This window comes from Macaca fascicularis, chromosome 12 (assembly GCF_037993035.2).
Source record: "Macaca fascicularis isolate 582-1 chromosome 12, T2T-MFA8v1.1".
In the NCBI taxonomy this organism is placed as follows: domain Eukaryota; kingdom Metazoa; phylum Chordata; class Mammalia; order Primates; family Cercopithecidae; genus Macaca; species Macaca fascicularis.
In genome coordinates, this window is record NC_088386.1 from 64,843,767 (window position 1) to 64,870,333 (window position 26,567).

The 26,567-nt window shown below is 38.3% G+C and overlaps 1 protein-coding gene across 1 annotated transcript in view; it reads right to left on the minus strand.

Moving 5' to 3' along the window:
• Nucleotides 1-26,567, minus strand: part of LRP2 (LDL receptor related protein 2) — a 213,793-nt gene that overhangs the window by 145,236 nt on the left and 41,990 nt on the right. The window contains exons 3-9 of the mRNA XM_005573401.5: nucleotides 26,203-26,325; nucleotides 20,539-20,655; nucleotides 7,132-7,242; nucleotides 6,679-6,792; nucleotides 4,840-4,956; nucleotides 3,423-3,575; nucleotides 1,606-1,725 (exon numbers count right to left, since the gene is read on the minus strand). Of these exons, the coding sequence (XP_005573458.3) occupies nucleotides 1,606-1,725; nucleotides 3,423-3,575; nucleotides 4,840-4,956; nucleotides 6,679-6,792; nucleotides 7,132-7,242; nucleotides 20,539-20,655; nucleotides 26,203-26,325 (855 nt within the window). The remainder of the gene's footprint in view (nucleotides 1-1,605; nucleotides 1,726-3,422; nucleotides 3,576-4,839; nucleotides 4,957-6,678; nucleotides 6,793-7,131; nucleotides 7,243-20,538; nucleotides 20,656-26,202; nucleotides 26,326-26,567) is intronic.

Below are 26,567 nucleotides of genomic sequence, written 5' to 3' on the forward strand. Positions count from 1 at the left end.
CTTTGGGACTTGGTCCTGATATTAAAAACCTACAATTACCTACTATGAACACAAGGAAAAGCTCAAATGGATTGCTTTCCTGGATATGAAAATCCAGTTTTTCTTGGCATATGATAAGTAAGTGAGCCCAACGATTATAGTTTTCAGTAACGCTGAGGAGCAGACTTTCTCAAGAATTTCAAGTTTAATTTGCAAACCAGAGTTTATTTCTGGTATCAATACATTTTTCTGTTTGCTAGCACTTCTGCTGAAAATAATAATAATAATAATAATAATAATAATAATAATAAAATAAAGAAAAAAAGAAAGGTTTTTCTGGCTATGAGTAGTTATTAAGATTAGCCATATTTGACAAAGTATAATTATGTTGGAAGCCATGAGCTGAGACTAAAGAGTTTGAATAACTTCATTAGGTTTATCTAAATTCAATATTTTATTATCAAATTTTACCAAAGAGTTCTAAAATATTAACATTTTAATATTTTAATAATATTAAAATAATAATTTCAGAAGAAATACTTTTCTAGGAGCATTTCTTACACATTTCATGTTTGTTTTTATCCCAAAAGCCCTAAAGAATATCTCATATTTCTAAGGAATATCAAAAGAATACAAATATCCTGGGAAAATTCTGAATCACTTTGGAGACCCATAGAAGACTACCAAATTTAAATGAATAGTTTCAATTGCCTTCCAGATGCCTTTTCCCAACAGCAGTAAAAACAGTTTTCTTTAAACCTCTGTGATCACTTCCTGCTAGTATGTTTGTTGTTTATGTGTCAAAAATCAGATTGAAGGAAAAAAAGATCAGAGCACCAAAAACTCACTAAGAAAATGGAAACTGATGATAGTTGGCCATGTCTAATTCTCCCATCCTAAGACCCCATCCTAATCACAGTGAGATACAAAGATGGCATCAAAATAAAAAATCTCCCAATGGGAGAAATCATTTCTGAAGTCAGAGAGGAGAGATATGAGGAAATAGTTGGTGTACCGGTATCTAGTTTAATGCCAGCCACCATCTGGAAGCATCATGATAAAGAATCTGCTCATCTTGAATGACGGTTCCAAGTGGATGTCACAATCAGTGGAATGAGTAGCCAGCCCAGCATAGGCACTGACCCACCAGTGTAGTCACCTGAGCAATGACCTGGTGATCCTCTGCTGTGACGTTTGTGCATCCTGGAGAAGAGGCTGCACAAACAAGGAGCAAAGTAGGGGTGCTTGCTGGGCTCAAGCAGCAGCTATCTACCGACCTCATGGAAGTAGTTCAGTATTCAGTAACCAGAATGGCTGCACCAATCCTGATGCCAAATACTTGAAAAGAAAACAGAAAAGGACTACCACCCCCAACGAGTAGTGGATAGGTTCCAGGTAGCTAGTCAGCTCACTCATGACAGAACCACTCTTTTGCCCGGTACACCACACCAAACCTTCTCAGACTTAAAATTCCCTATTTGCCAGGTTTTCTGTGAGGTCTGGGTTGCTTTGTTATGACAGACCATGACGACTCTCCACAAGTGCAACCTCCTTGATGTCAGAGATCAGGGGACCTGTCAGTGTACTCTAATGAAAGAAAAGTAGCCCCACCCCCCCATCACTTACCAACACAGGTACGGCTGTCATTGTGGTTGATGGTATAACCTGGGGGACAAAAACACGCTCCTCCATAAGGCGTCTCATGGCACTGGTACTGGCAGTTCAAGGCAGAGCACAGAGTCGTACCTAAACGAAGAAAAGAACTTTGTTAAATGAATGGTGACCTCTGGACAAGACTGATTAACCTAATAGCTTCTTTTTCCATCAGTAGCAGCTAAGTAAGCATGTAGTAGATGTACAGAAAAATCTGTCACCCTTCAAAGCTTACTGCAAAACTTGGCAATAAAAGCTCAACTGAGACAGGATGACTGCTTGAAGCCAGGAGATCAAGACCAGCCTGGGTAACATAGCTAGACCTCATCTTCACAAAAAGTTAAAAATAAAAACATTAGCCGGGCACAGTGGCTCACACCTGTAATCTCAGCACTTTTGGAGGCCAATGCAAGAGGATCACTTGAGCCCAGAAGTTTGAGGCTGCAGTAAGCTATGACTGCACCACTGTACTCTAACCTGGGTGACAGAACAAGAGCCTGTCTCGAGTGGAAACAAAAGAAAAAAGAATAAAAGCTCATTTTTAAAGTTATAACTATGTCCAAGTGTAAGTCATTATAAGTCTTATTTATGAAAAAAAAAACAGGTCGTGCATGGGTCTATCTTTGTGTCTACACAGTAAAAAGGGCTAAGAACTCCCAAGTGACTGAAGGAAGAATAAGCCCTAAAAGTATTAACTGTGGCTGGCTTCAAGAGATGGGATTTCAGGTGATTATATTTTTTTCTTTTGGTTAATTTTTATTTTCCAACTTTCATACTGTGACTACACATCTTTTACTAATTTTTGAGTCTTTTTAAATGGGCTCCGAAATGAAATAGAGAAAAAAAAACCATAGAGGTATCTGCCTGTTTAAATATTGTGTACAATTTTTGTCAGGAAACAAAAAATAACCTTGGGGTTGCAGTTACATGGGCACTTCTAGGCAACCACAAATTTAGTTAGAGTATATTATTGATGAAATCAAGGTTTTAAATGGTATTCCCTTATAAGACAGTCAGCTGTCCACAGAGCTGATGGGTTGTTGGTGGGGTGCATATTCTACAGTCACAAAAAAGGAGAAAAAAATGCCTAGTTCCAGTCAGTTTCCTCATAAATGAATGTGGACACACAAGACATAATCAAACAACACTGTGCATGGCCAACACCAAGTTTTGCCATTGGAGAGTAACTCAAAGTATGTAACCCAGGAACCAGAAGCTTTTTTTTTTTTTTTTTTAGTACAGTCAGACAAGGCCTTTTTCCATAAGTATAAGCCAGGTAATAAAATCTCCAACACATCTTTAAGGTCATCAAAATTGCCACTGAAACAATCCTCTTTGTGTGTGTGTTAGGGATTAGGGACGGGGAGTTGCTCCAAAAATTGTTAAGCTCCTCCCATCAATAGATGGAGTCTATTTCTTCCATCCACTCTGGGTTTGGCCAAGTGTCTTGCTTTGAACAATAAGACTTGAGCAAACTTGGCATAAGTAGAACCTTGAAAGTACTTGAGCCCTAGGGTTTGCTCTTTCAGTCTCTGGGTCAACAAAGCTAGGCTAGACCAAGCTTTTACTGCAACATCCTGACGTTTGAGTGAGCTGATATAGGCCAGAGAAACTACTTAGTCAACCCACAGAACTGTGAGAAATAAGACTACACATTTGTCAGTTTAAGCCACTAAGTCTTGGGGTGCTTTGTTACGCAAACGCCAACAGATATACTGTATTTGAACATCTGTTCTAGAAAACAGAAATATCTTTACCTGAAAGTTACCCAGGTAAATGCCTATACTCACTACAGTATTTTCCAGTAGTAGTACTGTTTTCATCTTCTCTTCCTGGGCAATCTAAAATCCCATCACAAACTTTATAAATGGAGATGCATCGTCCCGACTCTGGGCAAGACCATTCTCTTGGGGAACATTTATGAACACCATGAGAACTGCTTTCTGTGGGGGAAAAAAGAGAGAGTTACAGGCCACAGGGGAGGTACAGCAAGCTCTTTTTCAATCAGTGGTTAAAAGGGGATGTAGAGCAAGTTGGACAAGAGAAATCTATAACTGATCTACATTTTACAATAAGTTAGTGATTTCTAACTCTGCCACTAGTCTTTTACTGAGATTCTAAGGACAGGCATAATGGAATTACTCCACTTTCCCTGGAAGAGGCAGCCCCCAGCCGGGTTATAAGAGTAAGAAGCAGATACGGGTCTCAATTATCAACAAACTAGATTCATAATCCCCTAGGAAAAGATGCAGTTATTTAAATCCTGAATTATCGAAGTAGGGCCATCAAGTTAGGTCCAGAATTACTTGAGTTTGTGGTTGGGCTTTTTGATTTGCTTTGTTTATTTAGTGAAATGTCAATAGTATAAGAAAAACCATAACCCAAATGTAGAAAAACCACTTTCTGGAACATAAAAACATAAAACCATGTTTTATGCTCCCAGAACAAGCATTTCCCTTATCATACCTGGGATTGGAATGGTGCAGGTAACTTGCTGTAGGGTGTGGGTATTAGTAAGGGCTAAATTGTTGGAGGTGCTGCTGATGATATCAGCAACATAAAAGGGTGAATATCAGTAACATAAAAGGGTGAATATCACTGGCAATTTCTTTCTCACAGAATCTTTAAGCACTTCCCTGGATAGTAGCTTCTCCTACACTTACCAATCCCCAGCTCCACCCCACATGTTCCTAAGGTGGCCTCTCTTTCACCACTGAACGTCAGTGACTCATTTGGGAATCAGAATTTACAAAACCAAAACAAAAAAATAAGCTGAACTGTTACCAAGGTTCAAAGTCATTTTTAAAGATTGTAAGGTCTAAGACAAATGACATTTTCCCTATTTTCTCTCCTTCCCCAGCCTATTAATTTTATATAAGTAAATCTATTTAAAACGGGCAGTCTTAAAGGGAGAAAGTCAGACTGAGATATAGAAGAGGGAGAGACTGTCCTACCTATTTTGCCTTAAAGATAGAAAGGAGAGGATTATAATTTAATCTGTATTTGAGTTCTGAATCTTCTTAGGAAAAGTTAGTGAAGTCACCTCCTTCTTCCCCACCCACTAAGTTCCTAAACAACTCCTTCAACTCCAGCCAGTCCTGAGGCTTGCTTGTCACACAAAACTTTTAAAAAGGAAAGGAGAAAAAGCAAGCACTGGAAAACACTTGAAGAAAATGCTTTTCAGTAGGAATCTCTTCCTCTCCTTACCACATCCATCTTCATCTCCATTATCTTTACAGTCATCTTCTCCATCACAAACCCAGTTTTGATAAATGCATCGGCCACTGGGGCAAGTGAACTGGTAACCACCGCAGGTCGGATAGTCTGGAACAAAGCAACAGCTGCACTCCAAAGACACAAATCACCTGGAAAAACTCAAAGTGCTCTCACCTCAGTGCCTAAGCAGAACTATCTCTTAAATATCTTGACAAAAATTTTAAAAAGCAGGAAAAAAAAAAGAGAGAGAGAAAGAAGGTAACAGCAGCTTTGGGTCTAGGAAATGAACTCAGATGCCGGTTTCTGTTTTTCAAGATTAAACATTAGATCAGCCTGGGAAACATGGTGAGACCTCATCTCTACCAAAAACACAAAAAAATAAATATATAGCCAGGCATAGTGGTACATGTCTGTAGTCCCAGCTACTCGGGAGGCTGAGGTGGGAGGACAGCATGAGCCTGGCCTGGGAATGTGGAGTTGCAGTGAGCTGAGATCGCAGCACTGCACTCCAGCCTAGGTGACAGAGTGAGACCCTGTCTCAAAAAAGAAAAAAAACTAAAAATTAAAAACAAGATGGTTTGCAATGTGTTGGCACAGAACAGAAAATGCAGACAAAGATGCTGCAGACATGACAACATCCAACGTTCTCATATTTTACTACAAGCTCTGTAATTGCTAATCTATGACCAAATGATTCTGAGTCAACCATTCCATGATGTCACATTCTCTATAATTCTCTGTCACTAAAATAAGCCCAGGTTCCAGAAAGGAAGCCAGGCATGACTCATTGAAAATTAGGGTGATATCAAAAATATTTAACAACACCCTAAGGCATGGGTACCAACCAATCAAAAGAGGTATGGAGGGAAATCATACATTCTAGTAAATAAATCACCACAAAAAGCTGCCAACTTACTGGAAACAGTAAAACTCTTTCATGGAGTCTTCTAACTTTATCATTCCAAAAAAATAAGTGGAGGTGGCAACAAGCAGACAACAGCATGGACATAAAAGCAAGGTCAGAGTGAAGAAGTGGAGGCAAGGAAGCCACCTATACCACACTGAAACTTTCAGTCTGGGCGCGGTGGCTCATGTCCATAATCCCAGCACTTTGGGAGGCTGAGGCGGGCGGATCACTTGAGGTCAGGAGTCCGCGACCAGCCTGGCCAATACGGTGAAACCCCATCTCTACTAAAAACACAAAATTAGCCGGACATGGTGTGCATGCCTGTGATCCCAGCTACTAGGAGGCTGAAGCAGGAGAATTGCTTGAACCCAGGAGGCGGAGGTTGCAGTAAGCCAAGATTGCGCCACTGTACTCCCGCCTGGGCAACAAAGCAAAACTCCATCTCCAAAAAAAAAAAAAGAAAAAGAAGAAAAAGAAACTTTCCTGACCCTCCAACTTTAACGCAGTAGAAATTTCAAAGTAAAGAGGAGAGTTAGAGCCACTCCTAGGGAAATTCCTTTCCCTTAAAAACACTTCCCTTACTCGACTACCAAGGTTCTCAGAGGTACGGGTCATTTGAGAATGCAGTGATACAATATATCCTGTACCCCTGGAGCCTAAGGAAAGAAGGCAAACTGTCCATCACCAGCCCTTTACATCTACGCAGATCCTTGAAAGATAAAGGAGCCCAGGTACAGCAACACCACAAAGGCTCGTGTCATGGCCCCTAGTGACCTTCTGATTCCATCTGCCATCAAATGTAGTGACTCTTTTCCTTGAAAAAAGCAGTACATTGGTGGGGGAGGCGGGGATAAAACAAAACCAAACTGAAACAGAACAAAACACTCCCAAGAACATGACCCAGCATAAAGAAATCACCGTACTGCAAGCATGTTCATCACTGCCGTCTTGGCAATCACTGTCATGGTCACAGACATAAGCGTGAGGGATACACTCTCCACTGCCACATGAGAACTCATTGTGCAAGCATATCTCAGCTGCAACAGAAAGTTAGGAAGGGAAAGAAAAGAGAGAAGTTAACTCCATTGTAGCCATTTAATCTCAAAGGAAGATCATCTCCAGTTTAAGAAGGGATTCTTATTAAGCAGTGGTGTGCTGGTAAATGTTTAAGAATCAGTTATCCAGGAACAAAAAGGCCCTGGTTTGTAATGTTTGCCGATTTCCAGTGTGTAAATACTTCTACCAACGGCTGACTTCAAACTACCAACGTGAATTCACTGAAACTGAACTTGGGAAGAGATGCACATAATTGGCTCTCTCAAGCCAGTGTAAACCAGCTTCAGCACACCACTGCACGTCTTGTGCGCAATACTTACTGCAGTTGATTTCATCCGAGGAGTCCCTACAATCAACTTTCCAATCACACTTCTGACTGGTGTTATAGCAGGCTCCATTGTCACAAGTAAGCTGCTCACATGTTGGGTATTCTATTGTTTAAAAAAAAAAAATGGAAACAGCAAACAAACCTTAAATTTCCTTCAGCAAACATTTATTGAGTGATTACTATATGCAAGTCACTAAATGCTGAGCACATATTGATACACACACACAAAAATATGCTCCCTGGCTTCATGGAGAGTACAGCTGGACAGGGGAGACAAATATTAGTCAAATAAGACACAAATGGTAAATTACAAACTGGGATAAGTGCTAATGTGGAAAGTACAGAGGACTGTGAGACTGCATAGCAGAAAAGTCTCCCCTAAAGAAGTGACTTTTGAGCTAAAACATGAAGAATGAGAAAGAATTTAACTTTAGCTCAAAATGGAACATTATTTTACATAATACAAATAACATCCCAGGACACCGCACAAGCTTGGAAGAAAGAAAGGCCATTTCTTCCACTGGGGGTTGGAGAAAGAAAGCAGGCCTAGAGTTCAGGAGCCCTGGTGGCCCAGAGGTACCACTCAGCAGCTATTTACTGTGACTCAAGCTTCATGTCCTGTGTTTCTACTTCCCTATCTGCACATTTGGATAATCTACTGCACAGGGTAGAGGGGCCTGAAAAGACCCTGTCTGGTGAAGCATGTTGAAAAGCATAATGTGCTCTCAAAGCACAAATTATTGTTGCCATGTTATGTACATGCGACCACCTCACTGCTACTCACTGGACCTGGTTTTCTAGGTCACAGTGGAAAATCAGGAAGTCCTTTACAGGAATAACATGCTATCTGTCCCTCCTCTCTACTTACCAGATTTGGACCACCTGTCTCTGGTGACTTCTTACTGGAGGCTTTATTCTGTGGATTGTTGATCTCTTTCCCCCGTGACATAATGAAACTCCCTGAGATTAAGGATCCTGTCTTACTCATTTTAGAATCCCCAACACTTAGTACAGGGGTGGTGGGACATTACTCACTGTGCTCAAGAAATGTTCAATATTGCTATTATTTATCACAGGTGAACATTTTAGTCATTCGGCTTTTTAAAATATTGTGAGGTGCTGCCTTTTATGGCCTTTGAATACCCTCCTTTTCACAAATATGATATCTTCCTTGGTCTGACCATCTTTTTCATGAAAGATAATTTTTGTATTGATTATCAGGTCATCTTCTGATTTCTTTTTAACAAAGGAAAAGGTATGTCTTAGTTAACTTTGAGTCTCAATTTTGCACTTAAGAACGCAGTTTGAGATTTTATAGAGATATAAATATATTGAAGATAAGTATTTGGATAGTCCCAAGTCTTTTCAAGCAGAAGCTGTGTACAAAATTCTGTGCTGAAACTGTACTAAACTTGTGCCATGTTAACAACTTGCACTTTTTAAAAACGGACTCTCCAATGATCTTTTTTTTTTTTTTTTTTTTTTTTTTGGTATAGTAAAGGAATAAGCCTAACCCTTCTCATCTCCAGAGGTTCAAAGTTAGTCTCTTAAGTGTCCTTAAATATCTCAATTGCCAGAGTTATGTATAGTCGATCATATGTTAAAATGGAAGGCGTTTTTAAATAGCTAGTTATAATTTAAAATTTTTTCTGAATTTTATTTTGTTTTTTAATAGTCCAAAAGTGAGCCGGTGCCTAGAGTTATTGCTGTCTTTCCTTGCTGAGAAGACATGCCTTACAAATGTACCTTCAAATGGGTCACACAACTCTCCCTTCAAGTAATGTTTATTAATTCTGCTTTTGAGAGATGCAAAAGACCAGGTGAGGCCAGCAAGCAATTCCTTTGCCCTTGTGAGCCAAATAGCTCCTAGAGTCAATGTGTTATCTAGCCTTTTAAGAGCAGCAGCAAGCAGGAGAAAAACCCATAGAAAACCCAGCTCTTTGCAACAGATAAGCTACCTGTCAGGAGGAAAATTAATCTGGGCTTGAACAGCAGCTACTTCATTTAAGGTGATAATTATAAAGAATCTGGAATAAGTGTGCTGGGTGGCTCTCTCATTTTCCTCATCCTGCTTTTTGAGAACCAGTGCCAGAAAATTGAAAGGAAAAGGATTAAAACAGTAACCACTGACATGACTAAAAGTTTACTGACATGGCCCATTCCCCACCCAACAAACAAGGCCAGCTTGATATCATCAGGGAGGGGATTGTGATGGCCAGAGGTCAGCAGTTCGACTTTTGAATGAAGAACGAACAGCTTTCTTGTCTCCATCCACACTGATAAAGAATCTCTCTCAATCAGCAGGGGACCCCTCTCAACCCCTGCACACCTTGATCTCTTCTGTGCATAGTTAACCTGAGATGTATACTTACAGAAAAGATTGCACAGAGCTCCCTAACTCCACAAAATACTGAAAATACTTGGAAATTTGTTTCCAAATGGTTTTCCCTCTTTGGAGATCCACACAGAGAGAACAGGTCCAAACTGTTAACACTGACCAAAGAAAGAAATGAATGGATTCTACTATCATTGCTAAAGATGTTAATGAGTTTCAATCTACTCCAGAAAACAATAAGTCACAATCCTTTGAGCTTCCAACTGGGAGATATCTAAAATCTTATTTTTTGGTTTATTTGCTTGGCAAGCCTGAGTCTAACCTTCTTCCCAAAGAGCAAATCCATCATGTGGCTAAAATGTCCTGCAAGATTTTAAGTATAGGGTAAAGTGCAATACGAGAGGAGACCATATAAAAGAACACCAAGGAAACTCTTATTTCTGAATTTGGTTTTAATGGAAAGATCAACAAGTAGCTATAAATTAAGCCTCAGACCTTTAAGGTTTTTCTAACACAAAAAGGTGAGAATATCCTTCCTCACACCACTCCTTTCTTCCCCTTTCTTTATTTCTCCTGGTCCCAAATGATACATGTTCAGATTTGTTACCCCATAATTGGGAGCTGCCCCCAAAATATGCAGATAAGAGTTTTCATATTTTTTCACTGTTAATGATTTGGTTTGGAGCAAGAAAGTTCCATGCTATAGTTCTGTTTACATAATCAGGGAGGAGGGTGTAGAAATGTAGTTTGAAGACCTTGTAGACCTCTTAGAATGGAACTCATTTTAAGCAGAGTATCATACAGCAGAATAAGATACAAATATAAGGGACTATTCATTATTATCTTGACAGGAAGACTGTAGACATGTTTTATTCTCACAATTTGACAACATGGCTGAAAAGAACATAGAAAAGACTATTATTATGAAGAAGGGATCTTAAAAGTAGGTTAGGAAACTTAAGCCAAGATTGGGAAACACACACACACACACACACACACACACACACACACAAAAGAACTTACTGATACAAGTCCAGCCCAGACACCTGGGACTTTTCAAGGTCCTAGAGTTGTCCTTTATAAGTTACTTTATGTTATTTACTCTGGCTCCAAGACAGATTAATCCAGTCAATGTAATGATTTGCCAGAAAGAATCTACCAGTTTGGCCACGAGCACTTACTTGCAAGTACTACCCACAAAGTTGAACAAGCAATCATCATCATCATCATCATCATCATCAATAACATATGTTAAAAACTATGTGCCAGACATGTATCAAAGTACTCAATATGCATAAACTCATTTCATCTTCATAACAACCTCATGAAGTAAATACTATGATGACTCCCATTTTATAGAGGAAGAACTTGAGGCATTAAGAGGTTAAGGAATTTGAGAGAGATCACATAACTGGTAAAGTTGGAGAGCCAGAATTCAAATCCAAGCAACTTGGCTCCATAACCCATGTTACTAACCACTGCCACAGATACAACTACCACTTATAGGCTGCAGAGTAAGTAACAGGAAGAAGCGAAAAATTAAAGAAGAAAGAAATTGAATGGAATGGTATTAGGAAGTTCTTAAAAGAGATTTTGACAAGAAAAAGAAGAAACCCAAGAGAAAGGAGGGAAGATTTTCTTTCTGCCAGTCAGTTTCCCATCCACATTAGGAAAAAGGGAGAAGTGAGGCCAACTCCAGTTTCCCACAACTTATGGCATAGTCAACAAAGTACTTCAGTATGATATAATCTAGGAATTCTAGGAAACCTACGCAGGAAAAACAACTTTCCAGAAGGAGTACCAGGAAAAACAGGAGAGTCAATACCAAAAAACAGGCCACAAAGTTAAAGTCTCACAAAGGTACGACCACCACTCCCCAAGCTCCCATTCCTGGTGAATTTCAAGTCCCTAAAGTGACTGCCATCATGGACTAGCTCCTAGGGAGTGTAGCAATATACAAGGAAAAAAACAGAGAAGTATTTCCTGCCTCTGTCCAAAAGTAATTTGAAAAAGCTTTCAATAAAAAGTTATATAAAACCAGATTTATTAAAAACGAAATTCAGGGAAAAAAAAAAAAGAAAAGAACGAACAGAAGAAAGAAAAGGAAGGAAGGAAGGAAGGAAGGGAGGGAGGGAGGGAGGGAGGGAAAGAAAGAAAGAAAGAAAGAAAGAAAGAAAGAAAGAAAGAAAGAAAGAAAGAAAGAAAGAAAGAAAGAAAGAAAGAAAGAAAGAAAGAGGGAAGGAAAGAAGGAAAGAAGGAAAGAAAGAAAGAAAGAGGGAAGGAAAGAAGGAAAGAAGGAAAGAAAGAAAGAAAGAGGGAAGGAAAGAAGGAAAGAAGGAAAGAAGGAAAGAAAGAAAGAAAGAAAGAAAGAAAGAAAGAAAGAAAGAAAGAAAGAAAGAAAGAAAGAAAGAAAGAAAGAGGGAAGGAAAGAAGGAAAGAAGGAAAGAAGGAAAGAGAGAAAGAAAAGAATTCAGCACCTTGGAAAGAGAAAGAAAATATGGTCATCCCAAGGACTAGTAGAATTGAACTAACATCAAGTTTAGTCTGGGTGGCTTTCAGGAAGCCAAAGCAAAAAGAGAAACAAACTAAATTATTTAGTTTTACTTAGCTCACTCCCTTTGTACTAGCTGGGTCTTAAGGCCCAGACTCCTTGCTGGTCTCTATCCACGGCGACCTAATCTTAGCCCTCAATTAGAAATGTGCCTGAGAGCGTTGCTGCAAGGATTCCAGATCCACAGCACTACCTTCTTCCCATATACAGAGCTGTCACCAAAAACTGCAAAGGAAATAAAAACTGACATAGTTCCAAATTCCTTTAAAAAAAAAAAAAAAAAAAAAAAACCTCACACAATCTATATTACAAAAGTGACCAAGCAACAAGATGGAAAAATGTGCATCAAATGTTCCAAGGAATAGTACAAAGAAGTAAGATGGCTTCTAAGGGGTAAACAAATGTTTATAATGTACATCATGTTTAGTGGCACTGGGCTACATGTTTTCATTGAAGGCCAGACAACACCATGGTTCCATACCTTAGTAGTTATTCCCAGGGACCCACCCGGGCAGAACAAAAGACAAAATCTAATCAAAGACAGGAAAACTAGCTGCACCCAGCATTATAAGAGTAGCCACTTTCCAGTCACTAGAAATGGTGTGGTTCAGCCTCCCTGCTGGAAACGTAGCCCCAAATAATTTGAGTACTTATCAGTAAATCGTTGCTGGGTGAATGTTATTCACTAGAAACCAGTTATTCTACAGAGTGATGCCTTCGTCTTAATTAGAATTCTCTTGTGTTCAACATATATTTATTGAAATGTGACTTCACAGATACTGTGCTAAGAATTAAATTAAAAGATAAACAAAATTACAAGTGAAGTAGCAATTCCCACAGCATTTTATTAATCAATCCATGCAAAAATAATTATTGCACACCTATAGGTGTGCAAGGTACTAAAGAATGAAATAAAATCCCATTTCTCCTGGAACTGACATTCTGTTTGGGAGAGCGGAATTAGAGCTATTAAAGTAAAAGTAGCAATGGGAAAAAAAAAAGTTGCAAAAATAGAGCTGGGTAAAAGGTAAAGAGTAACTATGGGGACTAGCTCTCTGAGAAGTGACATTTGAACAAGAACTATTCGGCTTAGCATAATGGCGGTCATTGGTAGCATTGAAAGAATGTTTTCAGGAGATTGGTGAAGATGAAGGACTATTTTCAGTGAGTTCTGAAAAAAAGGACAATCAGTTGGATATATTACACAGGTTAAAAAAAAATTTTTTTTAAAGAAAGAAACAGGACAAGAGTAAATGGAAACAGCCGTTAACGACAATGCTAGGAAACTCTGTTGTTAAAGGGAGCAGAGTAATTGGCAACAGCTAAGAAGGATCTTAGGATCTTTTTAAAGACGGGGGATGTTTATAACATCCTTGTATGATGGAAACTAAATAAAAGAGAGTTTTCTCTCCTTCCTCCAGGTTTCAGGGCTCTGAATCCTATCTCAATTGTGAGAATGCTAAAAAGGTACATCTGTGATGTGACAGGTAAGATGGGGTCCTTTGGAGAGTCGCCTGCTTCTTCTTTCTAGCTTCAGGGAGAGAGAGAATAGCAAGGGCAAGGCTCATTGGGCAGCTTAAATGTGGAACTGAGTTTGAAGAACATGTTCTTCATGCACCCTCACAGTCCACAAAATGACTTTAAGCATCTTCTTTATTCCCCTCCCACTGTTCCCTCAGCTGGAGTTTCAGCAGTTAGAGATATAAAGAAAAATGTTTAAATTCTAAAGAGCAGAAAGTCAATAGAAATAAAACTTCTGGGACAAAGCAGCCCCAGTTGCAGGCAGACCAAATACTGCTGATTACCGGCAAGAAAGCCTTCATTGTAACAGGGATTTTACCCTTTCTTTGGCATTCCTAAGTAACAAAAGAGAAGTGCTGCAAACCAACGATAATTAGCAATAGTTTTATTCACACCAAAATCATTCTAATATGGTGCTTGAAAAAGCAAAATAATCTTTTCACTTAACAGAAAAAAAAACTGTACTATTTTTGAGCAACTGAAAGTCACTTCAACATATTAATTGAATGACCTATAATTGCTGCATTGTTCTGATGTTTATCTTAGACCCTGCATGAGTGGTTTTTCCTTGATGCTAATCCCATTAGAAGTAAAATGGACCACAGTTTTGAATCTCTCTGTTCCTTTAAAAAAAAAAAGTTAATTGACAAGCTGTTTAATATAAGATGCCATTTTACAGATGACCAGATTGAATAATAAAAGAACTAAGGTTGAAAATGAGCTTTTACCTGTTTCGCACCTATATATACATACATACATACATATATATATATTCAGAAATTTTTCTAAAAGGGTAAAATAACCACCAATACCTTATGCATATAAAGACGAAGCAGACTTTAAAAAGACCAAACGCAATAAGAATCTCTCATACTATACCAAATTTATCTCAAAAATAATCTTTTTGTTGAGACCCTAATACCCTCGCCTTCCTCACCATCTCAACTATTCTCTCACCTCCTCTCTCCCTGCCTGCCTCCCTGAGAGGACTCTTACACACCACTCTTTGTTCTGTAAAGGAATGCCTGGAATGGACACAAGGTACTGTGTCTTGGAGCTCAGTGTCTTAATTTTAGAAGCTTGAAAGGGTATGAACTACAATGTAGGGGTCTGGAATGACAGGCAGGGCTATGAACTACAACATCAAGCTCCCTAATCCTTTTGAATATTGGAGGGAAGAATTGAGTCCTTCTTTGGAGTTTTTCCAACATCCATTACTATTTTTAGGTAGTTTCCAGGTACCTAATATATTCATTCCTATAGGCCATTCTATTTCTGAGAAATAGAAAAACAAAAGCCCCATTCACAGGCTAATTCTAAGTTTGTCCACAAGTAATGATTTCCATGCATCGTCACTGCAGAAATAATAAAGTGTCATGTCTCATGAAGATGATTTCTGACTAAGCCTCACTTAATCTTTGATCACATGAAAACATTCTAATTTAAAGCAACTAATAACAGCTGTTAGATACCTAATGCAACATTTAAAATAACTAAGTACTGCTATAACTAAATGGATTTCAGCAATGATCATCAATGGCTACTCACATCACAGACAGCTAGCTATCCTGTGTCTCCTAATGAAAATACACACATTTACATAAAAAGTATTCTTGCCTTCCCTTGTTTCCGCACCCCCCCCCCCAAGAAAATCCTTACACCTGTTCAGTCTCCTAAATTAGTGGTTCTCAACTGGATGATTTTGCTCCTGGAGGACATTTGACAATGTCCAGAGTCACCATACTTGGAACTAGAAGATAAATTAAGCCCTATCTCTACTATACAACCTCAAACAAGTCACTCTTCTCTCTGAAATTTTCATTTATTCATAAGACATTATAATAGTGCCTGTTCTATTGTCCTCATAAAGTAACCTAACAGTAACAACTAGAATTTAATAATGCTCTGAAATTTACAAAATGCTACAAAAATAACATATGATTTATCATTATTATTAATCAAAAATATCTTCTTCATTTGCCTCAATGAAGAACCTACTGTGTGCTTTACAATTTTGTGACAATTTTGGATTGTCACAACTGGGCAATGCTACCGACATCTAATGGATAGAGGTCAGGGATACTGTTAGACATTCTACAATGCACAAGAAAGAACTGTCCGGTCCCAAATGTCATTAGTGTCAAGGTCGAGAAACCCTGCTCCAGGTCTAGCTACTAATTGCCAGGAAATACAGAGGACAGAGAACATGTTAAAGGACATCAAGGGACACAATGAGCACAGCCCAGACTGTGGGAAACTCCAGGACAAGTGACCTGGGTTTTTTTTTTTAACAAGTAAATTGCAAGGGGTAAAGAACAGAAATAGAAGGAAACCCCACAAATTGAAAGGCTTATGAGACACATCAACTAACTTGAACATAAATATTTTATTTGGACTTCGATTTAAATAATCAAACTGTAAAAAATAACAAGATGATTGGGGAATTTTAAAAACTGGCTCGATGTCTGATTATTTTAAAGAAGAGTTGTTTAATTTTTAGGTGTGATAATGATATTATGTTTATGTTTTAGTCCTTATATTTTAGAGACAAATACTGAAATATTTACAGGTGGAATTATATAATGTCTAAGAAATATTTCAAAATAATGGGGAGAATAAAGAGAATAAATAATACTAGTTATGAGTTCATCATTGATGTAATTATTTGGTGCATACAAAGGGGTTCACTATACAATTCATACTTCTTTTGTATATGTTAAAAAAAAAAACCTTCCATACTAAAAAACGTTTAGACAATAATATGTAAAAATAATAAAATAGCTAAGTAACCTTTAAACAAAAATAAGTTACACATTTCTATTTCTAAAGCAAAATCTTTTAAGAGCACAGACATACGGTTGAGACCTAGGTTAAAATCCTGGCTCCCCTACTCTTACATCTTGATAATCTTTACACTCTCTGTAAAACAGAGTTGGTCCTCATACCCCCCTTGCAGCATTGATGTGAAAAGTGGGCAAGATGGTGGCTGGTGCTCGGTGACTGGCAGTTCCCTTTCCCACTTTCCACAAGAGCTTTAAACAAAGAAGGAAAACAAAATGGGACCACTCCTGCGACCCGTCCCCTATACTAACATTTTCTAAGGACTTTGATCCAGGCCATTCATTTCCTTCCTGTACATATCTGACTGTGACCAGATCAAAGCACTAACAAAGAATAAGAAGATTCTTTTCTACCTTTCCCCTGATTTCTGAGGTTTTTTTTTTTTTTTTTACACTCCTTTATAAATGAAACTTAGCAATCAATAAACAAGGTAGAGGGAAATAGGAAAGAATACCTCATTGCAAAATCCCTTACATGCATGTGATTCATTTTAGGCCACAATGTGCCCTGAACGGTTCATAACTTACATGATTCTAGAAACAATAAGCCAAATTTGGTTTTCTTTCCTTAGTGAATCATTATTTCACCAACTATTTGTACTTAATTTTTTTTAATTAAAAAAAAAACTTGATTAAAATCTCCTGCCCAGATATAATAGCTTACAAATCTCACTTCCTCTGCTTCATTCCCTTTTACAGCAGCTACTTGCATATTCGTAGCCTGCCAGGTTTTTGCCAGAAGGTTCACTGGCAAAGTTGTGAGCCGGTTGTATTAGTGACTTTAGACTTGGCTGCAAACATTCTGTTTCAGCTGACTTTTATTTTCCCCAAAGTAGCAGTTCCTTTAGTCCCACTGCATTTGCAATGAAGCACTCATTTTCATCTACTTGTAAATAAGGGATAAAGACACAGACTTTTGGCTGGTGGTCTCTTAACTCGTACAAGATAGGACTTTCTCCTTCTGTAAATAAAGCCCTCCATGAAGAGCAATCACCATACTTGGAACTAGAAGACAAATTAAGCCCTATCTCTACTATACAACCTCAAACAAGTCACTCTTCTCTCTGAAGTTTTCATTTATTCATAAGACATTATAATAGTGTCTGCCCTATTGTCCTCATAAAGGAACCTAATAGTAACAACTAGAATTTAATAATGCTCTGAAATTTACAAAATGCTACAAAATATAACATATGATTTATCATTATTATTAATCAAAAATATCTTCTTCATTTGCCTCAATGAAAAACCTACTGTGTGCTTTACAAAGCACTGCAAGTAGAATCCTTGACCCCTGAACTTGCTATTCTGTGGCATCCAGACACACGCTACCATCTCTAAACTTGCCAGAGTTTAGTCTAAATTATTTGCATAATTTCCAGAGTGAAGGTAAATCCAAAGTGGAAACACTGTAATCTCTTTCAAAAAATAAAGACACATGCACACGTATGTTTATTGTAGCACTATTTATAATAGCAAAGACTTGGAACCAACCCAAATGCCCATCAATGATAGACTGGATAAAGAAAATGTAGCATATATACACCATGGAATACTATGCAGCCATAAAAAGGAATGAGTTCATGTCTTTTACAAGGACATGGATGAAGCTGGAAGCCATCATTCTCAGCAAACTAACACAGGAACAGAAAACCAAACACCACACGTTCTCACTCATAAGTGGGAGTTGAACGATGAGAACACATGTATACAGAGAGGGGAACATCACACACCGGGGCCTGTCAGGGGGGTGGGGGTCAAGGGAACGGAGAGCATTAGGACAAATACCTAATGCACGTGGGGCTTAAAACCTAGATGATGGGTTGACACATGCAGCAAACTACCATGGCACGTGTATATCTATGTAACAAACCTGCACATTCTGTACATGTACCCCAGAACTTAAAGTAAAATAAAAAATAATTAAATAGATAGATAAATAAGAATATTTAAGATGAAAATTAGAACAGAACTATACTAGGAACTGTGCGAGGAAATGGAGAGACAAGGACAAATAGCACAGACGCTTCTCTCAAAGAAAAATAACATGCAAGGAAAAAAGCACTGGAGAAGCATCTTTTTTAAAAATGCACCATGTGGTCATGGTATGGATGGAAGCATAGGTCTTGCCTTTGCACATATACAAGTATGTCTTCCATGAATAGTACAGTTTGAAACGTACAGTGACTAGAAACAATTCGCTTGCCATAATCAACGTATGTTAGCTCCTACCCTAGTCACGGCACCATACTGGGAAGTTTAACAAAGTTTACACAAGATAGCTCTTTTATCAGAAAGCATAAAATCAACCATTTGTATCAAAGGAAGGAATTTAGAGACAATCCAGAGAACTAAAATTAAATCAGAATTATAAAACAATAGAGGCAATATCCTGTGAGAATAGGCTAAAACCTTGAATTTTCAGTCGGAGACATAATAACTGAAAATAATAACTGAAAAGTTTATGATCAAGGTTTCTAAGGCACACGAAAATCTGCTCACCAATTAACAGAATACTGGGATAATTCCTTGAAGTTTGAAATACAAATTTAAGAGCAAACAAAAGGAAGTACAGTCATGAACCGCATATGGCTCTTTCGGGCAACAACAAACAGGATGGGCTACATGTACTACGATGGTCCCCTAAGATTATAATACCATATTTTTGCTGTACCTTTTCTGTTTACATATGATTAGATACATAAATACTTAACATTGTCTTCCAATTGCCTATAGTATTTAGCACAGTAACATGGTGTGCAGGTTTGCAGCCGAGGAGCAAGAGTAAATGCCTAGGGTATATACTGTTTACCCTGGGTGTGCAGTAGGTTAGACCATCCAGGTTTGCTTAACTACACTCTATCGTGTTCACACAACAACATAATTGCCTAACAACACGTTTCTCAGAATGTGTCCCCCTCATTAAATGACACATGACTATATCTTTACACAGCACCTAGTAAACTTATGAAATGCAGGAGTGCACTAAAAGGCCTGTCAGAAATATATATATTATATATATATTAAAAACATATGTAAACATATATATATTAAAAACTCAAGGAACTTATGGAAAAATTCATAAATGATAGACTTGTAAGAGCTTTTAAGAGAAACTGGGGCCAGACACGGTGGCTCATGCCTGTAATAACAGCACTTTGTGAGGCCGAGGCGGGTGGATCACCTGAGGTCAGAAGTTCAACACCAGCCTGACCAACATGGTGAAATGCCATCTCTACTAAAAATACAAAAATTAGCCAGGCATGGTGGCACACGCCTGTAATCCCCGCTACTCAGGAGGCTGAGGCAGGAGAATTGCTTGAACCCGGGAGGCGGAGGTTGCAGTAAGCCAAGATCACGCCACTGCACTCCAGCCTGGGCAACAAGAGTGAAACTCCTTCTCAAAAAAATAAAAAATAAAAAAGAGAGAGAGAAAGAAACTGTGGTATGGCTGAGATTAAAGACAATTACATGGACTATAGGACTGGCACAGCAGAATAATTCCTATCTTCTCATATCCTAACAGTTCTATAGAAGCCTCGAAAGAGGAAGATTGTTCTTTACTTACCAGTTACTACATAATGAACTATAATTGCACTTTCTTATTTTGGTGTGGTAATATTTATACATTATACATAGAGTACTATGATTTATATGTCTTATTTTGTGGTGATCAGTTACAGACAGACATAGTATGCTGCTGTTATAGGAAAAGCCATTTTCAAAATGTAACACTTTTCCAAAGATAATCTGAAAAATGTCGAGTCCATAAAAGCAGGAAAACTAGTGAGAAATTTGACCTAGAAACTTACTATAGCTGTGTAATAACAGTTAAAATTGACCAAACTAGATTCTGTACTCGATGTATTTAACTATCCTTCCTGTTGGAATCTATGTTCATGTTAAAAGTTTCTTACCATAAAAAATACAGAAACTTGATGCACTAAGGCAGGACACTCTTAGAATGTCTTGTTAAAAATAGACTCTTATCAGAACATCACCCCTAATCCACAAAAGAATCTGCCAAGAGATTGCAATAACAAGAGGCATATTGTAGGCATTTATGTCCATCAGCAAATCTAACAAATTGATTAAAATGTCAAAGGGACAAGGGTGAAACCAAATACAGTGCAAGGACTAAAACAGACTCACGGCAGTCATTCTCGTCAGCTCCATCTGGGCAGTCTCTGACGTGGTCGCATCTGTATTCACCTGGGATACACTGACCGTTGGAGCATGTTATCTGATGACTTGAGCATGTACTTTGTGCTGTTAAGAGAAAAAATTATTACTTAATTTATAATTATTGCTACACACAGACTAATCTATTGGCATTAACAAGGATATTGGAAAGCATAAAGTTCGTAGGGACACAAGATAAAGTACCTGACTACCACCAAGCTGAGCTTACAATGCAAAAGCAAAAGTATAATATTATCAAAATGCCCAGAGAATAGTGTCCACACTCAAGCATGCTACATACACAATTACATTATCAACATGTGTAAAGAATACAATATAGATTTTTAAACTATATGGTGAAAAGGTTAATGAAATAAAAATTTTGCAGATATAGGTATTAACCAAGGACGGGCAAGGTCCCCCCAACCCACCCATTGAAATCCTAGTATAAACAAGAAGGAAATACACCAAAGCTTTAATAGCAGTTATTCCAGAGTGGTGTGAATATGAATATGAGTGATTTTATTTTTTCTGTATAGTTTCCTCTATTCTATAAACTGTTTACATTGACCATGTATCAATTTTATAAAGAGGAAAAAAAAATTTTAAGCTAGCTTGATTTTATCCCATGTTGATTAACACAGGTAAAAGCAGGGCATCATCAGTTCATCAAATTTGCTTCCAGATAAAACAGATAAAATCCAGTGAATTGATGCCCACAAGCATGATGTGAAAGCTATCCTGTAAATCTGAGGCAGGAATTACCATAACATGGTAACATTATCTTATCGTGGGATTTTAAATCATCTACATACAAAGAGCTTTGGGGGTAAACGTGATCCTCTAAAAATTATAATATAATCCCCTGATGGAAGAAAAAATGTTTGCCCTCAATTTTTACAGAGCTTTTTATACTTACATATAGTATAGATATTTAGGTTCAGCAAAACTTGGTTTTCTGATAAAATTAGATATCTGTTAAGGAATGTACGACCAAAACTTAACATGAAAAACCTTTTCAAACAACAAGTAAACCTGGCACTATGGCTCCTGCCTGTAATCCCAGCTACGGGAGACTGAGGCAAGATCACTTGAGGCCAGGAATTCAAGACTAGCCTGGGCAACATAGTGAGCTCTTTATATCTTAAAAAAAAAAAAAAAAAAAAAAAATTGGGCACAGTGGCTCACTTTCAAGTAGCTATAGTCCTAGCTACTTGGAAGGCTGAGGTAGGAGGATCACTTGAGCCAAAAAAATCTTCTCTTTTTATGTAGTTATAGTGAGCTATAATCACACCACTGCACTCCAGCCTGGGCAGCAAAGCAAGACCCCTGTCTCTAAAAAAAAAAAAAAGAAAAATGTAAAAGATAAGTAGACAGTGACAGTTTTCAAGGTGGTACTTGAAAATTCAAACATAAAAAAATTATCATATGATAAGATATTTTATAAAACCATAATTAACACCCTTCTCCATGCTTAATTGATTATATCTTCCTTGTCATTTTGTTCCTTCTTTCTGTTTAATTAATAAAATAGTGTCATATAATTCTGGAATAGCAAACAAAATTTTTCCAGTCAGCCTATTTCTAACACTAAATAATTTCATATTTTCTCTAAGTACCTTATACCTGTGGGTCCAATTTTACTTCTATTAATAAAGGTAGAATAGGTAGATTTTTCCAGAAGGCACTTAAATGTCTGAATTATGCCCATGGCAGAGAGACAATTTTATCTGAAAAAGGTTAAAGAGATTAATACTTCCTCATTAAATTTCCATATAATTTATTTAAGTATATATTGCCAATTTTCACATAAAATTAAAGAACTTTCTTTTATTCCCGAGAAGACAAGTCATGAGTGTCTCAAACAAAATATGAAAAGAAACTATGTCAGGTGTCAGTACTATTTCAATTACCTTGGCTTTCTTCTTTACATCAAGCCCAAATAATTCTAAATTTTGTGCTTAGGTTTTCAAAGGGCTTACGAAGGAGCAATTAAAAGCTCATTCAAATGTGAGGAAACAAATTAAAATTATATAATTCCATCAACCAATCTAATGCTGGGATTCATCTGTTCATTAATTACACAAACATCTGTTGAGGGCCTATTATGTACCACACAGTATAGCAATATGGGAATCTGCAAATGAGTAAGGCACAATCCCTACCCTCAAGAAGCTCATAGTCTTCTAGGGGATACTTTAAAGAGTAATTAGAAAACAGTTATGAAAGTGGACTATAGGCACACAGGAATGATAGAACCATCAATCTGGGAACTTAATGCACTCTGGGATGGGAACATGCATGGGGACCGTTTCCTTGAAAAAGTGATACCTCCCTGGGTCTTAAAGAAGCAGCAGTCAGGTAGGCCAAAAGCAAAGAAGAACCATCTAGCACTGAGCATTCAGCATTCAGGCAGCTTGCACAGACACAAAAGGCTAGGACACAGCATGGCACGCCCACAGGAACTGAAAGCACTGCTGTGCCCAAGTGGCCACTTCAAGACAAGAATAGCAAATGATAGACATAGGAAAATAAGCACCAGCCACATCCTGGAAGCCACTGTAAACCATGTTAGGGAATTGGAACTTTCTCCTGGAATTAATGGAGAGCTACCAAAGAATCTTAGTTAGATCAGCATCAGTGTCAGAGAGAATCTAAGGATGCACCGGACTGGAGGCAGGGAGGCCAACCCAGAGGCTACTGCTGACACCCAAATGAGAGATGTTGGCAGTGGGAGCAGAAATAAAGAGATGGGCCAGACATGGTGGCTTACACCTATAATCCCAGCACTTGGGAGGCCAAGATGGGTGGATCACTTGAGGCCAGGAGTTGGAGACCAGCCTGGGCAACATGGCAGAACCCCATCTCTGCAAAAAAAATACAAAATTAGCCAGGTGTGGTGCCATGCGCCTGTAGTCCCAGCTACTCAGGAGGCTGAGAAGTGGGAGGACCATTGGAGCCCAGGAGGTCAAGGCTACAGTGAACCATGATTGCACCACTGCACTCCAGCCTGGGCAACAGAGCAAGACCCTGTCTCAAAAAAAAAAAAATCTGTCATTACAAAAAAAAAAAAATAGAGAGAGAAATAAAGAGATGAACTTTAGAAATATTTATAAGGCAAATTAGGCAGGAGTTGGTGATTCAATGTGGGCAGTGAAAAAGAGGAAGGAATCAAGAATAACTTCCAAGTTTCTAGCGTGGGTGCTTAGGGGATTGTGATAGCCTTTTCATGCCAATTGATTATATAGTTCATGTCACTTACAGCAATCTTTCTTCTTCATCTAATAAAAGTTTCATTATGAAATATGTTTCACAAATTCAATAAGTAAAAGAGCTTCCATCTGCCTATTTCCGATAATTTAAGACTGATTTTGTATTTTCTGCCAGTGCCTCATAGTGGGTTAAATGCTATTTCCATTAACAAAGATAAAATATGTTGCCTAGCAAATATAGAAGGAAAATCCAGTTCAGGAAGGAAGATGATTATTTGCAGTTGGGACACCTTGAGTTCAAGGCACCTTGCAGAGGTTCAAAGGTAGTTGAGTATAAAAGACTGAAGTGTGGACAAAAATCTGGGTTGTAAACACAGATTTAGGTCTCATCAGGCCACAGAGGGTCACTAAAATCATGAGAATGGTGAGACTATCCTGAGATTATCTAGAATGAGAAAAGCTGCTCAGGGCAGGACTCTGAGCAACACCAATACTCAAGGGCTGAGTAGAAGAGGAAAATAAAATGGAACGACCAAAGCAGCTCAAAAGAGAGCCAGGACTGCTGGGAGTCATGGCAGCCAAGGGAGTGGTGTCAAGAAGGAGGAATGGTCTCCAGAGTCAAGTGCAGTCAAAATGCCCATCCAGTGTGACAAGGAAGGAAAATGCCCATTGGCAATCAGGAGTTCTCTGGTGACTTTAGTGAACACAGAGGTGGCATATTCTGTTTGTGGTTAAAAGATACCTAATGGAGAATTTTTATATCATTAAAAATGGGAGAATTGCCTTATGAAACCCATGGTCATATAAAATGATATGCAATATTGTTTTAAAATGACTGCTATAAACTTATCTCCAGCCTCTTCTCCCAAGCAGTTGCCTTAGTAGTTCCAATCCCCTCTGTATTATTATTAGCAAAGGGTCATCCACCACACACTGAATCGCAAAATAAAGCTCAGCTTTCTTCCCACTCTGTGAGAGGAATAAGGGAAAACAGACTCAAAGCTATATAGCCAAAAGATGAGCAACCCATCATTTACGCATTTAGTATCTATTTATTAAGAACCTCCTCTCTACCTGAGAGAATGTCAGGTCTTCAGGATGCAAATTTTGAGACTTGAGCAGCTTTTACACAATCAAGAAAGGCCGATAGGATAAATATGGCAGAGCAAAAAAGCAAGGAAAAACTGGATAATGTTACTGAGCTGGGAATTAATCAACCCTAGAACAATCCTACAGTTAGGCTTCTTATTATGTGAGATAATAAATCCCCTTTTTGTTTAACTTTTGTGAGTTGTGTTTTTCTTTCCTTGCAGCTAACAACATCCGCAATGATACAAGAATGATTTTAAATTATACAAATATCCTTAATAGAGAAAGGAATGGAATGATACACATGAGAGACAAATTGCTCACAGGTCGCCATCTTATATTTACCCGACATTACTCTCATCTGAAATTATTTTCAGGCCAGGCATAGTGGGTCATGCCTATAATCCCAACATTTTGGGAGGCCAAAGCAGGAGGAGCCCAGGATTCCAGACCAGCCTGGGCAACGTAACAAGATCGTATCTCTACAAAAAATTTAAAAATTAGCTGGGCATGGTGGTGCACACCTATAGTCCCAGCTACTCAGGAGACTGAAGCGGGAGGACTACCTGAGCCCAGGTGTTTGAGGCTGCAGTGAGCTGTGATCGCACCACTGCACTCCAGTCTGGGTGAGAGAGTGAGACCCTGACTCTAAAAATAATAATAAAATAAAAATAAATAAAATAAAATTATCGTTAAACCTATTAAAACAATTTTTCCAGTTTAATCTCAAAGAAATTAGAATTTAAAGGTTTTTTTCAAGGTAACTGAACCAAACCACCTCAATGTCCAGGGATGCCTCAGTTGCCAAGATCCGCTTCATTGCTACTATTTTCTTTCTTGTTCCAATTCATCCTATGGTGGCTGCGGCAGCAGTCACTGAAGTAACCACCAAGAAGCCCTCCAACAGACCTACCTGCTTCCACTAAGTCAAAAAGAAGAGAGTTTAATATTGGGGCAGACGGGGTGGAAGGTTTGAATACAAAGTATGCCACAGAGCCAAAGGACTCATTCAGCTGTCAACCACACACATGAAGACACCCAGCTATATACACCAATAGATATTTGGTTTCTTTCTTGAGCATAACATAATCAAAATTAAAGACTGGGAACCTATCTCATTTCCGAATTGCTGGGGTATATTCATAATTCTTCAGTACATCTGTACTTTCAATATCATCCAACCCCTGAATGAGATTGCTGGCATAGGTTCCCTTATGATTTAAGGCCCCGCTCCACATTTATAAAGAATCATCCCATTGTGTGTAACCTCTTTGTGACAGGTTGGGTTTTAGGTGTCCACAAAGCCAAGCAAGATTCCTCTCCAAACACTTACAGCAACCTTGATGTTCATCTGAGCCATCATCACAGTCTTGATCTTGGTCACACACCCAGGAGTTGGGGATGCATTGTCCCTCACTCTGGCACTTGAAATAGCCCTGCTGGCAGGTCACGACAGCTAAAACAAACCAAAAGAGAACTCATTATGGCAATCATCCTCCCCACTATACTAGCAAGCAATGCTTGTTCCAGAAGAGCGTATCATGTCAACTGCTCCTCAATTTATTTGAAGGCAAATAGTAAACAACCCTTATACTAGAGTCTGTGGATGCCAGAGTTCACTTTCAGATAAACTCAGCAACAGCATCACAGCAAACTCATGAACCAAAGCAACTTAAAAACACAGAGAATAAAACAAAC